The following is a 13726-nucleotide window of genomic DNA, read 5'->3' as shown; positions in this document are numbered from 1 at the left end:
AACAGTGTGTAGGCTGGGAGGGGCATCAGAGAATGCAGATTTAGAAGGCATTTTTTGTGAGACTGAAGAAATGGAGAAATAGTGCCTCCTCATGTCTCTCATATCAAGGAACACCCCGTGCTCCTCAAGGCCATCAGGCCAGGGAGTGGAATGAGCGTCCAGGGGAGTCCGGCTCTGAGACGGCGCTGTCCCTGAAGGTGAGGACCAGGAGGTCTCTGCTTCTCCCAGGTCTGCTGCACCATCATTCGATCATTCAGGTCTCTCTCGTCACAGCTGATGCTACCTTCCATGCATTTTTATGAATACATTGTTCATGGGCCTGTTTCTTTGTCTTATCAACTAAACTTTAAGCCCCTGAGGGGGAGAGTCTGTGGTTTTTAGCCTCCTGCTCCAATCCCAGCAATTGGGTCTACACTCTGAACCTGGTGGGTGCATAATAATGACAAGTTATTAAATCCTCAACTTAAAGGGTTGAGGGAAAGAAGTAAAACATGTCTCTACTTTTCCTGGATGTTCTGGTAGGACCTGAGGCCCAGGTGACTTTGGGAAGCATTCACTTTTATAGCTACCTTGCTGAACAGGAATTGTTGTGAAGAGCCAGGAGAATGGGTTGGAAATTACACATTATCTACATTCAGTTGGAGAAAATCTGGTTGCACTGAATGTTTTACGTCCAGCAAACAAGCCTCTAACACAGAGACGGGGGGATCAACATGTGCTTCACTGAATGGTTTCAGCATCCTCTTCCCCTTGAGGGGGAGAAGCCATCCATCCCACAGGTGGCGCAGAGATTGTACGTAGAGATGGGGACTTAGGAATGGGGGCCTAGGAGCTGCCGCGAGAGACAGGAAAGAACAGGGACTTGCACCGGTGCGAACTAGGGCCTGCTCCCAAGTGTGCCCGCACACTCACAGGCAGAAACGATCTCCTCTTGGCACAAAAGACCTGATGGCAAAACCGGACACGGTCCCTGGCCCAGTGGCAGAATTCAGATTTCCATTCACTGAAATGTCCTGCTGGCCGTCAGGCTAAGTTGCAGTGCTCAGGCTCTAAAATTTTAGAATAAACGCACTGCTGAGTCAGCCAGTATCAATAAATCATTTAAAACCTTGAGCTGCGGGAGTTGAGGGTGGAGCAGCTGGGATCTCGTGGGAGAAATGAACCAAACAAAAGCCTCCATGCTGGTCAGACATAAATTCGTGGGATTAACACCTAATTAAATGCCAAGTCCAAAGCCAAACGGAAAACATGCTCAATAAATTTTCTTTAAATGTGATGTATAAAAACGCTTAGGGAAGGGAGGAGTTAAGGGTGAAAGGAACAGAAAACAAGCAATTTGAAGCAAGTAGCCAGTCACAGAATTGCAGAATCAGACTATGACAGCTGGAAAGAAGCTTAGCTGTGGGAATGCGGGCAAGTCCTCCTGGGAGAGAAGCAGCGAGGATGAGGGAGGCTGAGGCGCCTCGTGGAAGGGGCATCACCCCTCAGAGCCAGCTGTGCTCCTGGCTGGAGATTTTTACACTCTAGCATTTTATTAACGATTCACTGTCAGAGACTTAAGGATTTTCTTTCTCTTTTTAAATTTTTTAAAAAAGACTTTTCTTAACTTGGCTTTTTTCCCTTCTTTTATTGAGTAGGGGGCTGAGGGTAGAGTGGGGAGGTGGCCCTACCATATAACATTTCTCAGTTCTCATAATATACCCCCCCCTTTTTTTTAATGAGAAAGTGAGGCTATAGAAAATTAAGTAACTTGCCCGAAACTGTGTGATTTTTTTCACTCAGTTTCTTCACCTGGAAAACAGAAGGGCTGTGAGCATCTACTGGGAAATGATCTATTTCACAGCAGCGTGGCTGGTGTGTGCCGTGTGCCGGGGCAGCTCTTGGTTCTGGCTGAAAGTGTTCCCCACATGCCCCTGAACCCAACTGTAGGAAGGGGTCCTATGACCAGGTCTACTCAGTCACAGTCCTCTGTCCTCTTGGTCACAGGAAGACACACGGCTGTAGGATGTCGGTAAGAGACCTGTCCTTGGTTGACTTATGAGTATGAAGAGAAGTCCTTTTTCAGCTCCGAGGTGAGAAGGTAATAATAATGATCGCTGCTATTATTATACTGGTTGAATAGTTTCTATGTATGAGGCACATTCACATATCAACACGTTTTATCCCAGAGCAAGCCCAGGAGTTGGGTGGGGCTCCCATCCACATTTTAAAGATACGGAAACCAAAGCACAGAGGAAGCTTCAATCTATGAATGTCATTATTTTGAATTAAGAATTAAGGTTTATCATTCCTAGATTATGTTTTAACTGTTTGATAGAATTTGTAAAAAGTGTTTATTTTCAGTGTTTCTTTAAATTTAAAATTAAAGTTCATATTTAAAATGTTCCCCACCACCACCAAAAAAAAAAAAAAAAAGGAAAGGAAAGCTCTGCGCACTGGAAGAATTTCATTTAGTAAAGATGCATCTCATTTATGGATGAATCAAACATTTATAGAGTTGTTTGAAAATCAGCTCTGGGTAAACTAAATTGTACCTGAAATTCACTGAAAAATGTTCGTTAATGGGACCCTGAGCTGCAGTGCTCTGCAAAGCCAGGACATTCATCTGGGTGAAGTAGTTTAAAAAAAAAAATCCAAATTTCTGTGATTTCTATTTCAGATCTTACTCCTTTTACTAAAGCTGATCCTTCAGAGTCAAATCCTTCAAAATCCCAGAATTCCAGAAGTTTTGTTGAAATGACTCAAACTACGAAAAAAAAAATCCCATTGTAAATAATGATGAATGTTACTCTTCCCATCAAAAATCCAGGTCTCCCGAGTGAGAAACGAAACAGAATTAAACAACGACAGCAGAAATCAAATGAAATCCACGCTACAGAGTTAAAAAAAAAAATGATTGATGGAGACATGAGCTTAGCAGGTAATATAGTCTGTCCCTCTTTCCAGCTTCATACCAAAGCCATAAACAGGACTCAGATTCAGGAAAGCCATGGACAGACCAAGGTAGATAGGCTGGTCGTTAATTATCGTCATGTAAATTAGGTGCTTGTGGGGAGCAGGCTGCACTTACTTAGGCAATCAGTTTACGATGGTTTAGGACTGTGATTCGCAACCCTGGCTGTGCATTAGAGTCATCTGGGGACCCCTTGAAATGCACTGATGCCTGGACCCACCCCAGAATCAGAACTACAGGGGGATGGGGAAAGGCTGTTAAAGTTCCCCAGGTGACCCTAATGTGCAGTCAGGGCTGAGGACCACTGATTCAGGAAATCAGTGCTTGAAAATCAGGCTTAAGTAGCATGGCAACAACGCTGCACCCTCTGGGGCAGTATTTCTCAAAAAGGTAGGTTGTGAATCATCTAAGCTGCTTGTTAAAAAAAAATACAGATTTTGGGGAATCCCCACCCCACCCCTTGGTATCTGCACTTTGAATGCACTCTTTGGGCAATCCTTTTTGTACTATAAACACTGGGAGCCACTACCATTAGGGCGTTCAGTATCGAGCTATTACTCAAACAGCTTATACAACTCAATGAGAAAAAAACAAACAACTCAATCCAAAAATGGGTGGAAGAGCTAAACAGACATTTCTCCAATGAAGACATAGAGACGGCCAGTAGGCACATGAAAAGATGCTCAGGATCGCTAGTTATCAGAGGAATGCACAACAAAACTACAGTGAGGTAGCACGTCACACCAGTCAGAATGGCCATCGTTAAAAAGTCCATAAACACTAAATGCTGGAGACGGTGTGGAGAAAAGGGAACCCTCTTACACTGTTGGGAATGTAATTTTGTGCAGCCACTATGGAAAATGGTATGGAGGTTCCTTAAAGAACTAAAAGTAGAGATGCCATATGATCCAGCAATCCCACTTCTGGGCATATATCTGAAGAAAAATCTAATTCAAAAAGATACATGCACCCCAGTGTTCATAGCAGCACGATTTACAATAGCCAAGATGTGGAAGCAACCTAAATGCCCATCGACAAATGACTGGATAAAGAAACTTGCAAAAAAGAGCAAAATAATGCCATTTGCAGCAGCATGGATGCGTCTACAGATTATCATTATAAGTAAATCAGACAGAGAAAGATGAATATCGTATGATATCACTCATATGTGGGATCTAAAAAAATGGCACAAATGAACTTATTTACAAAACAGAAACAGACTCACAGACACAGAAACAAACTTACGGTTACCAAAAGGGAAAGCGGTGGGATTAACAGATACAAACTACTATATACAAAATAAACAAACAAGGTCCTACTGTATAGCACAGGGAACTCTATTCAATAGCTTGTAATAACCTATAATTGAAAAGAATATGAAAAAGAATTTATATGTATAATTGAATCACTATGCTGTACACCTGAAGCTAACACAACATTGTCAATCAACTATACTTCAATAAAAAAAAAAAACCACACCAAGTCCCAATAGAATGTGCACAACTAGTTCTTACTTCACTTTGATTCAGAATGTGTACCTACACCTAGGATGGCTATTTTGAGTGTTCCTGACAAGTTTCTGAAAAAGGAACTTAACTTGATTCAATCTACAGCATTTTCATATAAAACATAATTAGGTACTCTTTCTAGAAAACTTTTTGGCTTTATCGAGAAATTGTTGACAAATAAAATGTATGACATTTTTTAAAAACTGAGGTAGTACTGAAAAACTTAGAAGGTGCTCATAAAATCACATCGCTTTTTCCTGTCTTCAGACATGCTGGTTCCCAAGCTGGTTGTGTGAATTGTGAGGTAGGCAACATTTGCCGGTCCTTGGCATTAAGATCTTCTGTAGCCAATGGTTCCCTCCTCTCTCAGTAAGAATCTCTTGTTTCAGATATTTCTTGACCCTCCCATCCATCAGAAGTTATCCACGCTCTATCCTTTTCCCCTGGGTGCTATCGCTGGTCGTCGATGAATTAATTTAGACTAGAGAATGCTGTCTTGTTCTCCCGCATAACTAAATTTTGGAAGCTACCTTCCATGACTTAAAACCAGAAATGAAGACAACAATGTCTGGCCACGTAGAGGGGTGTGGGGATGGACACCTGACCCCCTTAGGCACACCAGGTGGAAGCCACCTACCCAACCACAGATCATCACCACCTGCCTGATGAATAGGTTTACATTTCTGGGCAGTTTCTCAGTTCTTTGCTTTCATTCCCTACAAATATATGGATTACTTCAAAAATACACTCCTCTGAGGACGGGTCAAATCACAGACATGTTGGATGAACCCATGACTCTAGGACAATAAAGATATTTTCTGAAAAAGCAACTTGAAGTTAAAGTAGCCCTCAGACAGGTTTGAGAGCAATCTGAATTCATCTCAAAGACAAAATGTTCTTTTGTTAAAGGGAAATCAATTCTTTTAGTACATTACTTCCTAAATGACTTCTGTAAGATAACTCGGGATCCATAAAGACTCAGCATTTACACAGGCTAAATAAATCCAATATTTTAGTTTATTTATTTTGGCGTTTAATCTATATTTTTGAAAATAATTCCTGTAAGGACTGGATTTTGGGGCTGATAGGCTAGATTTTTTCTCTCTCTCTATCCTTATGCTGTAACAACATAGGATTAGCTAGTAAATGCAATTTTGAGACCAGTTTGTTATGAAAATCAAATTAAGTAATTTCGTTTGAGTACGGTGAGTATGGGAGATGAAGACAATAATAACAGTTACAAAAGAGACAGTGAAGCCCGACGTCCTTAATTCATCTCCCCTCTGAAATGTGGGTCCCTTGGTACCTGGTTGTCCTTAGCTTCTGGTGAGCGTATAGCTGTTGGCCTAACGGACACCCTCCTGGGCTCACACAGTTCCTCCTGCCCTTCCGCTGACCCTACCCCGGACTGTCCTGTGCAGTGAATCACTTCTCGGTCATCAAGGACTTTGTAGTTAATAGACATTGTTTAAGAATCACTAGGACCAGGTGGCCTCTATGCTCTGTTAGTCCCCAAACAATGATGAAGACCTTTGCTGACATATTCCCAGTGAAAATAGATACCCTTTCAGAAATCCTGACTTAGGAACGCACGTCCTGTTTCCAGGCACCTACATCCAGACTCTAGATTAAGGATAAAATTGTCCCACTGGCTCCTTGGCAGGGCAGAGGGCGGCTACCAGTCTTCTGAATCACTGTCCGCTCAACCCCACCCTGTAAGTTACCCTGTAATAAACTGAGCCATTGGTTAGATGGAGGTTCTTCAGTCTCAAGGTACCTTCTCAGTTCAGTGGGTATTTTTCATTCCCTCCATCCTCCAACAGCAAGACCCATGCTTGGAGTTTACCATTCCTTAGAAAACCGATGAGACATTATAGATCATGTGGCCAATTACTTAACCCAAGGACACAACATGATGCCAAGGAAGCTATCATCACTGGTATGCTTTTAGTATCCGTGGGTCATTTAGTTTTGTCTAATTAGAGGCCAAAGATTTCCAGGGGCAAGAGCCATCAATCAGTCAAGAGACCACCTCTAAGCGAAGGTATAAGAGAAGGGGGCAAACAAGACCACTACTTTCCACCCTCAGATCAGCCCGCCTCCCATTCTTGGAGGTATACTGTCCCTTTGCTAAATAAAACCTTTAAAATCTTTCACTACACAATGCTTACATCTCCCATCTGAATCCTTATCTTTCTGTTAGGACAAGAACTGGGGTCTTTTCCCTTCCCCGTTCGGGGTAACAATTTGACTGCAAGCAAGAGAAACTGATTCTGACTTAGGCAAAAGAGTTTCTTGGGAGTACAGTCAACCCTCCTTATCTGTGGTTCTGCATCCACGGATTCAATCAACTATGGATCGAGAGTATTTGGGGAAAAAAAATTCCAGGAAGTTCCAAAAATCAAAACTTGAATTTGCTGCCTGCCTGCCACGATTTACATAGTCTTTACATTGTATTTGTAACTATTTACATCACATTTATATTGTCTTAGGTATTATAAATAATCTAGAGATGAGTTCAAGTATATGAGACAATGAGCATAGGTTACATACAAATACTACTCCATTTTTATACAAGGGACTTGAGCATTTGAGGATTTTGGTATCTGCAGGGGTCCTGGAACCAATCCCCCTTGGATACTGAGGGACAACTGTATATGAAATTAAAAGAACAGTTGGAGAAACTTGCTTGAAAATGACAGGGATAAGAAAAGCTTTGGAGTTGAAGTTAGAGATATTTTATCAGGACCTCTTAGCTCCCCCTTTTAAAACTGAGTTACTTTGCTGGCAAATCTGCTCAGTCCCAGGCAAGCCGGAGGGGCTGAGCATGGCTCAGGCGCCCACCACGTGGCTAGGGGATGGCCTGCCACGCTGACTGCACCTCGCACCAAGCCTGAGCCCGGGGTGGAGGGATTCTGCCCCCACAGGACCTGCGGCTGCTGTGGCAAGAAGACTGCAAACGCGCTCTGAAGGCAAAACGGAACAAACCTAACAGAGGTCTTCTGTAGATTTCAGAATACCTTCACAATATTTTTCTTAATTCCTGGCTTTTGGGGCATATGCAAGGCCCTCTTTTCCAGGCTGTCCTCCTACAAAACATGCACAGGTTGTTTGTTTTCCTCTAGACTTTTCTCAGCAGCCCGTGACTTCCTAGAGGACAGGGGCTGGAGATGCTTGCCATGAGATTTTATTTCCTCTTGGTACCATTAATGAGTCATTTTCAAAGCAATCTTTTCACAAGGAGTATTTCCCACCAAGGCAACACTGACAGACGGAAGCTTAAGGGTGGAAACCACTTCGTGAGTAAGAAATGCAAATGCTTCGCCTGAAATCTGCGTAGGGATAACACGCACATGTCATGCAGACTAAGCACCACGAAAACGAAGAAGGCAAATGAACATGCCCTTCCCTCCCTCGTTAACCGCTCACACCACCTAAAAAGAATATTATTAAATTACTTAAGCTCCATATTTCTTTAAGTAGCTTTTCAAATTGCAAGCACTTCTTCCAGGCAGGCGCGGAGATGTGCACACCATCTCAGTGTGAGTTGTTGGTATACACATTTCTTACCTGGTACTCATACTCCGTGAAAGGCAGTAGCTCGGCATCCTTAAAAGAGGTCGAGCTTCCATTAAAGGTTAGCACTGGACTTGATTGTCCAGTCTGAGCTGCTACTTGTCTTCTATACAATTCGTAATATAAAACTTTTCCATTTGGCTGGAGAGGTTCTGTCCACAAAAGGGAAACCGTGGGCTGGAAGCCCCCTGGAGCCATCTGCACCTCTAGGTGTGGAGAGGGCTGCTTCTGAGGTGCAGTCTCAGGGGTCTGGACAGATGTCCAGTCACTTGACCCACATCCCAGCCTGGTACAGGCTTGAATTCGAACTTCATACCTTCGGGACACAAGGCAGAAATGATTCATTATTGGCAACATAGATTTTCATGGGAAGAATCTTTCAAAGACCAAGTGTTTTCTGAAAAAACAAAAAGATGTGTTTATATTTACTCTTGTCTACAACGAATCCTTTTCAAGGACAACAGTCATATTTCCATGGAAGTTTCAGAACATTTTCAATCCTCCTGGCTTTTCAAACTACAGAAAAGACTCTCACCTGTCTAGTAAGCGTGGACCGGATGCAACCCTTTCCTAAACAGGAATGTACAGAATCAATAACCTTTCAAGATTCTCTCCAGCAGGAAGCTGGTATTCTGCAGAATGACTGGACACAGGGAGGAAGAATGCAGATCCTAGGAGTCTGCACCAGTTTTCCACAGCCCTGGGCTCCTCCTCCCTCTGTAGCTGGAGCTAAATGATTCCTCGGGAGTGTTTCCAGGTCAGGAAGGAACATCACGGAGTTAAGGTCTCCGTGGTAATAAATCCCCTCACCTGATACCTGACATCTTAAAACAGGCTCCCTAACACCATACGGAGACCTTCTGGGGCCAAAGTTTACCCAGCCACACACCAGATTATCAATCACGGAGACACCTTATCACCATCCAGTTAAGCTCAACCAATCAATTACGTTTTTCCTCAAAGCTGGTCTCCTGCCACTCGGAAAGGTCTATTTACATAGCTGGGACGTTTCCCTTCCAACAGAAGAGGCTTTTGTTAGTCTTAAGTGCCTATGGCTGCAAATAATTCCTTCCCCCTCTTTCCCATGCCCCACTGACTTTATGACACCCCTAATTTCCCGCCAAGCTCCGGCCACCACCTACCTTTCGCCCTTTCTTTCTTTCGGTTCCAGCCTTTCCCTCTTCAATTTTCTGCTTTCCTTCCTGCAGATAATCACCGCCTTCTGTTCTCTGACTTGCTTTCTTTCTGTTTCCCCTCTCCCTTCCTCACTTTGGGGACCTCTCATTCCCCTTTTCTGCTGCTCCTTCCCTCCCGCTCCTCTGATGCCCGCTCCATCTCCACCGTGATGGGGCTACCAGCTGTGACTGGGCAGGTCTGACTTCTAAGCGATTCTGAGAAGTCAGTTTAGATCTTCCACATATGGATTATTTGTTTTCAGGATTATCTGTGGCGGTTTTAAAATTCTGGGTCAGATTCTTTCTGTTTCTTAGTGTATTCCCAGGATCTCTTTTCCAACTAATCAGCTGGCGGTACCCCAAGGAGAACACACGAATTTGCAGTCTTCAATAAACATGAATCCGCTGGAAGGACCCCAAACACCACGAATCCCAACTTCATATAGAAGTGACATTCTGTTTTAAGTCATTAATGTCACTTACGTCTTCAATTAAAGTGGACAGGAAAGAGACATCTTGTTGCCTTAAATAGCATGGCTAGGTTTCTCAGAAAAATCAGACTTTCTTTTTTCAGCCTGAGAGAAGTGCCCCTTTCACATCTGGAAACCTTTTTCTTCCCTAGAAATCCTTTTGAATGAGAGTTTCAGAGGGGAGCAAACTGATTATGATCTTTAAAACTTGCAGGGACCAGTCAGGTAAAGAGGAAGCTAGTATAAAATGTATAGCTTTGCAGCTAATGTGGCCCGTTTTTATGCCTTGAATCAGAGTAAGATGGAAACCAACTCACATAGCATGTGGAGTAGATAAGGAAGATACCTGCGGAAGTTTTAATTACTGTTTAATATCTAATGCGAACCTAAATAATTGTTCTGAGAAGATGCAAGAAGACCGTGAATGTTTCACTGAAACAGCACTATGTATCAGAGATAATTACAGGAGGGATCTGATCCACACGTCAGTAGATTATAGTAACAGCTGAATCTTACCGACGGTGGTTGGAAATCAACACCCTCCCAGCCTTTAATTTTTTTAAGTGGTTCTGTTCATTTTACTAAATTTTAAGCATAAAACGTCTTTTATTACTCTTCTCTCTGGGGATTTTAAGTTACTTAAAATGTGATGGGGAAAAATGCCAAGCTATTCTTTAAGCTACAGGAAGAGGGCTGCTGGTCAGATTCTTCTGTGTGGAGAGAAACACAGAGGGGACCGCTGAGAAAACATGAGCTGGCAAAGTGGCATCGTCCCGAGAAACCATGAGATCAGAGCTGGGGGAACCGTGAGGGTGGGGCAAATAGAACCAGGGGAGCCTCACTGTCCCTGGAAGAGGTGCTGGATTCAGTAAGAAAGACTCTCCCTGGAACAAACTTTGGATCAGCCCAGCTCTGGCTGGCAAAAGCTCTCACTGACTGGCGCTTTTCTCCTTCTTTAACATAATACCTCCTTTTCCTCCCAGCCTAGGTCAGATAGCACGACTAGGGTTCTCAGACCTGTCCAGGTGCTGTCTTGTTTCCAGGAGAAACCAGACTCAGGGAAGTGGCCCCGACCTCCTTGCTACTTGTTCCAGACATCGTGATAAATTGCAAACGTTTGTAAGAAAACTGACTCTCAAAACATCACCTGCAAGAATTTTGCTCTCCAGGAGTTATGCAAGCAGCTTTTGGCTGGATGAGGATGTGGTTAGTCCACTTGGAAGGCTAAAGGGATGGAGGCTGGGGACACTGCTTAGCCTGCTACTCGAGTCTTCCTTGGAACTGACTGCGGGCTCACTCAACAGAAAGGGCAGTGGCTGGTTCTCAGTAAACCCAGCGTCGGCTACCTACCTGTGAAACGGCTTCAGCTGGTTTACCGCCAACGACCGTGTGCCAAAAGAATTGTGAGTTGTGTTTATATGTATGGCTTTTGTTTCTCGTTCAAACAGCTCACGGATAAAGGAGGTGTAGTTGACGATACGACCATTTGTCCTGACTGGAGGGTCCCAGGTCACTAAGATCTCCTGGGGGCCCTTGGCCTGCAAATTTGGAGGTTCCATCCCTGAAGGCGCAGAGGGGCTGGTCCGATCTTTGACGAGGGGACTCAAAACACCCCCTTGGCTGTTGTTGGCCATGACCGTGTAGCCATACTCCACGCCTGGGGTGAGAGTGAAGTCATGATAGCGAGTTTCCAGGCCGGTATACACAAGGGCTCCATCCCTCCTAAGTTCATAACTTCTGATCTGGCCGTTTGGGGTTCTCGGTGGTTTCCAGGTGACTTCTATGGACTCTGAGCCTGTGACCTGCAGTTTCGGCGGGTCCATGTTCTGTGGTGCAGCCTCCATCGTCCAGGCAGAGTTTGCTGCGCTAGCTGTGCAGCCTCCGTTGGTACAGGCCACCAGGGAGAAATTATACCGTGTGTAGGGCTGCAGGTGGGAGACCAGCAGGGACAGGCTCTGTCCAGCCAGGTACTCCTCACCATCAAATCGAAGCAAATATTTAGTGATCTCTCCATTTTGAATGGATGGTGGTGACCAAGATACATTTATTTGAGTGGCACTGATGGTCCAAAGAGCTGGAGGGCTGACCCCTGCAGGGGCAGCCTCAAGGGTTGTGACGCTGTTGGGCCTGCTGGTGGAGCAGCCTCCCCAGGTGCAGGCTGTGATGGCGTAACTGTACGAGGAGAACGGGAGCAGCTCTTCATCAGTGTAACTGAAAGTCATGGCATCAAAGCTGAAGGGATAGAGCACCCCGTCCCTTCGAAGCTTATAGGACTGGATGATGCCATTCGGCTCTTCTGGGGGCACCCAGGAAATCAGCAGTTTGGGGGGGCTTACAGATACCTGGGCTATCTCAGGTGGAAAGAGGCCCTCTGGAGGGGCCTGCCTTGTCTTCACTGCACTCCAAGAGCTGCAGGTCTGGCCGGCTGAATTCCAAGTGTGGATTTTATATTCACAGTGCACCCATGGCTGCAGACCTGTGTCGTTATACTGAAACATTTTCCTCTCGGTATTATATTCTGTGAAAACAATTTTCTCATCGGCTTGGATTGTCTGATTTCCCCAAGCGTTTCCCTCAAAGCATCTGCGTATCACTTCGTAGCGAATGATCTTTCCATTTGGGTTCACAGGCTCTGACCAGCTCAGCTCAACACTGGTGGACCCCACATACTGGATGGTGGGAGGCAGCTGAGATTGGGGAGCCGCTTCCTCCGTCCACAGGGGCTGGGGTGCCGAGTGTGCACAGCCGGCCCTGGTGCAGGCCTCCAGGGTCAGCGTGTAGAGGGTGAAGGGGTCCAGGCGCCGGAAGAGAAACTGACGCCTCAGGCCCGTGTACTCCAGGACGCCGTCGCTGAAGACGCTGTATGTCTGCAGGGAGAGGAGAAGCAAGGTGTGTGACTTCTTGGTGTAGGTGTCTCCTCCCTTTAACCTCTCCTGCCTCCTAGCCCTCGTCTTGATGACTCTAAGCCAGAAGACGTTTTCTGATATTAATTTGGGGAATATGATCTTTGCCTTTTCTCTTTTGTTAGGGTTGGATATCACATAAGCATGTATCTAAAAGCTAAGGGCTATTGAACCTAATTCTTGGACTTGAAGAGTGTTCATGGGGTCCCCTCCTATTTTTCTTTTATTAGAAGTGGGGAATAGTATTCAAGTCCCCTCTTTTATAGATAGTAAGTGCTCCTAATCTCATCCTGAGGAGGCTAAATGGGGTCTGTCTACACTGTCCACCTCCCACAGCATTTACTGGGAAATGGAATGATAATGCTTCATCACTTGTACCAGGGTGCCAGGGCAGAAACCGTGTCCGTATCTGTGCGTAAGCACATGTGCATATACATGTGTACAAATACATGTTGTACGTGTACACAAAAACATACATACAAACCGATGACTAGGAGAGGGCAAAAAGCACCATGTTTTCTTTTGCCAGCTTTGGAAGAACTGATCGTTTCTTGGGAGCAAAGTATTCTTTCATTCTGGGGAAAACCATTTGGACCCTCCTGATGCAGATGCAGAGCAAGTTTCCATCCCACACTATTCATTGTTCTTTGGGGAAGATGGGAAGTCATTTAATTGGAATCTAGCTGTTTTTGAATGGTGGTCTCCCCACTCTTTTCATGCTCCGATGTCCCTGAGAGACAGGATACTTTCCTGTAGGTGGCAGTGACCCTATGATGGCGCCTCTTAAGATGAACTGGACACACATCAGAGTCCCTTGGGAGGCAGGTCTACCCATAGGTTCTTCCTGGGGAAGCTCGACTCTGACTGGACTGTTGATATACATTAATGTGATTGAAGATTAAACAGCCTAGACTTGGAAGTCTATTAGTGTTGGACTATTATATTTTGGTGTGATTTTCTTCTTGGGGTCCCTGGGCAAGATCACACCCCTGAGGGAAGGGGAACAGTGTATTTTCTGGAGAGAGCTTAGATTCCATAATCAATTTGAGCCTCAGTGACTCCCTGTCTCCCCCTCTAATCGTATTCACTTGGCAAATCTCTAACTAGTGTTAAATTCCACTCTCCTTCTGTACCATAACTT

General features: G+C 44.7%; 1 protein-coding gene across 1 annotated transcript in view; it reads right to left on the bottom strand.

Annotated features, from left to right (window-relative positions):
• The window catches only part of USH2A (usherin), a 698253-nt gene that overhangs the window by 30570 nt on the left and 653957 nt on the right, over positions 1 to 13726 (bottom strand). The window contains exons 64-65 of the mRNA XM_072948735.1: positions 11033 to 12549; positions 8032 to 8353 (exon numbers count right to left, since the gene is read on the bottom strand). Of these exons, the coding sequence (XP_072804836.1) occupies positions 8032 to 8353; positions 11033 to 12549 (1839 nt within the window). The remainder of the gene's footprint in view (positions 1 to 8031; positions 8354 to 11032; positions 12550 to 13726) is intronic.

Source organism: Vicugna pacos, chromosome 23, assembly GCF_048564905.1.
Source record: "Vicugna pacos chromosome 23, VicPac4, whole genome shotgun sequence".
Classification (NCBI taxonomy): Eukaryota; Metazoa; Chordata; class Mammalia; order Artiodactyla; family Camelidae; genus Vicugna; species Vicugna pacos.
The sequence above is the reverse complement of the archived record's forward strand: the minus strand, read 5'-3'. Positions and strand labels throughout refer to the sequence as shown.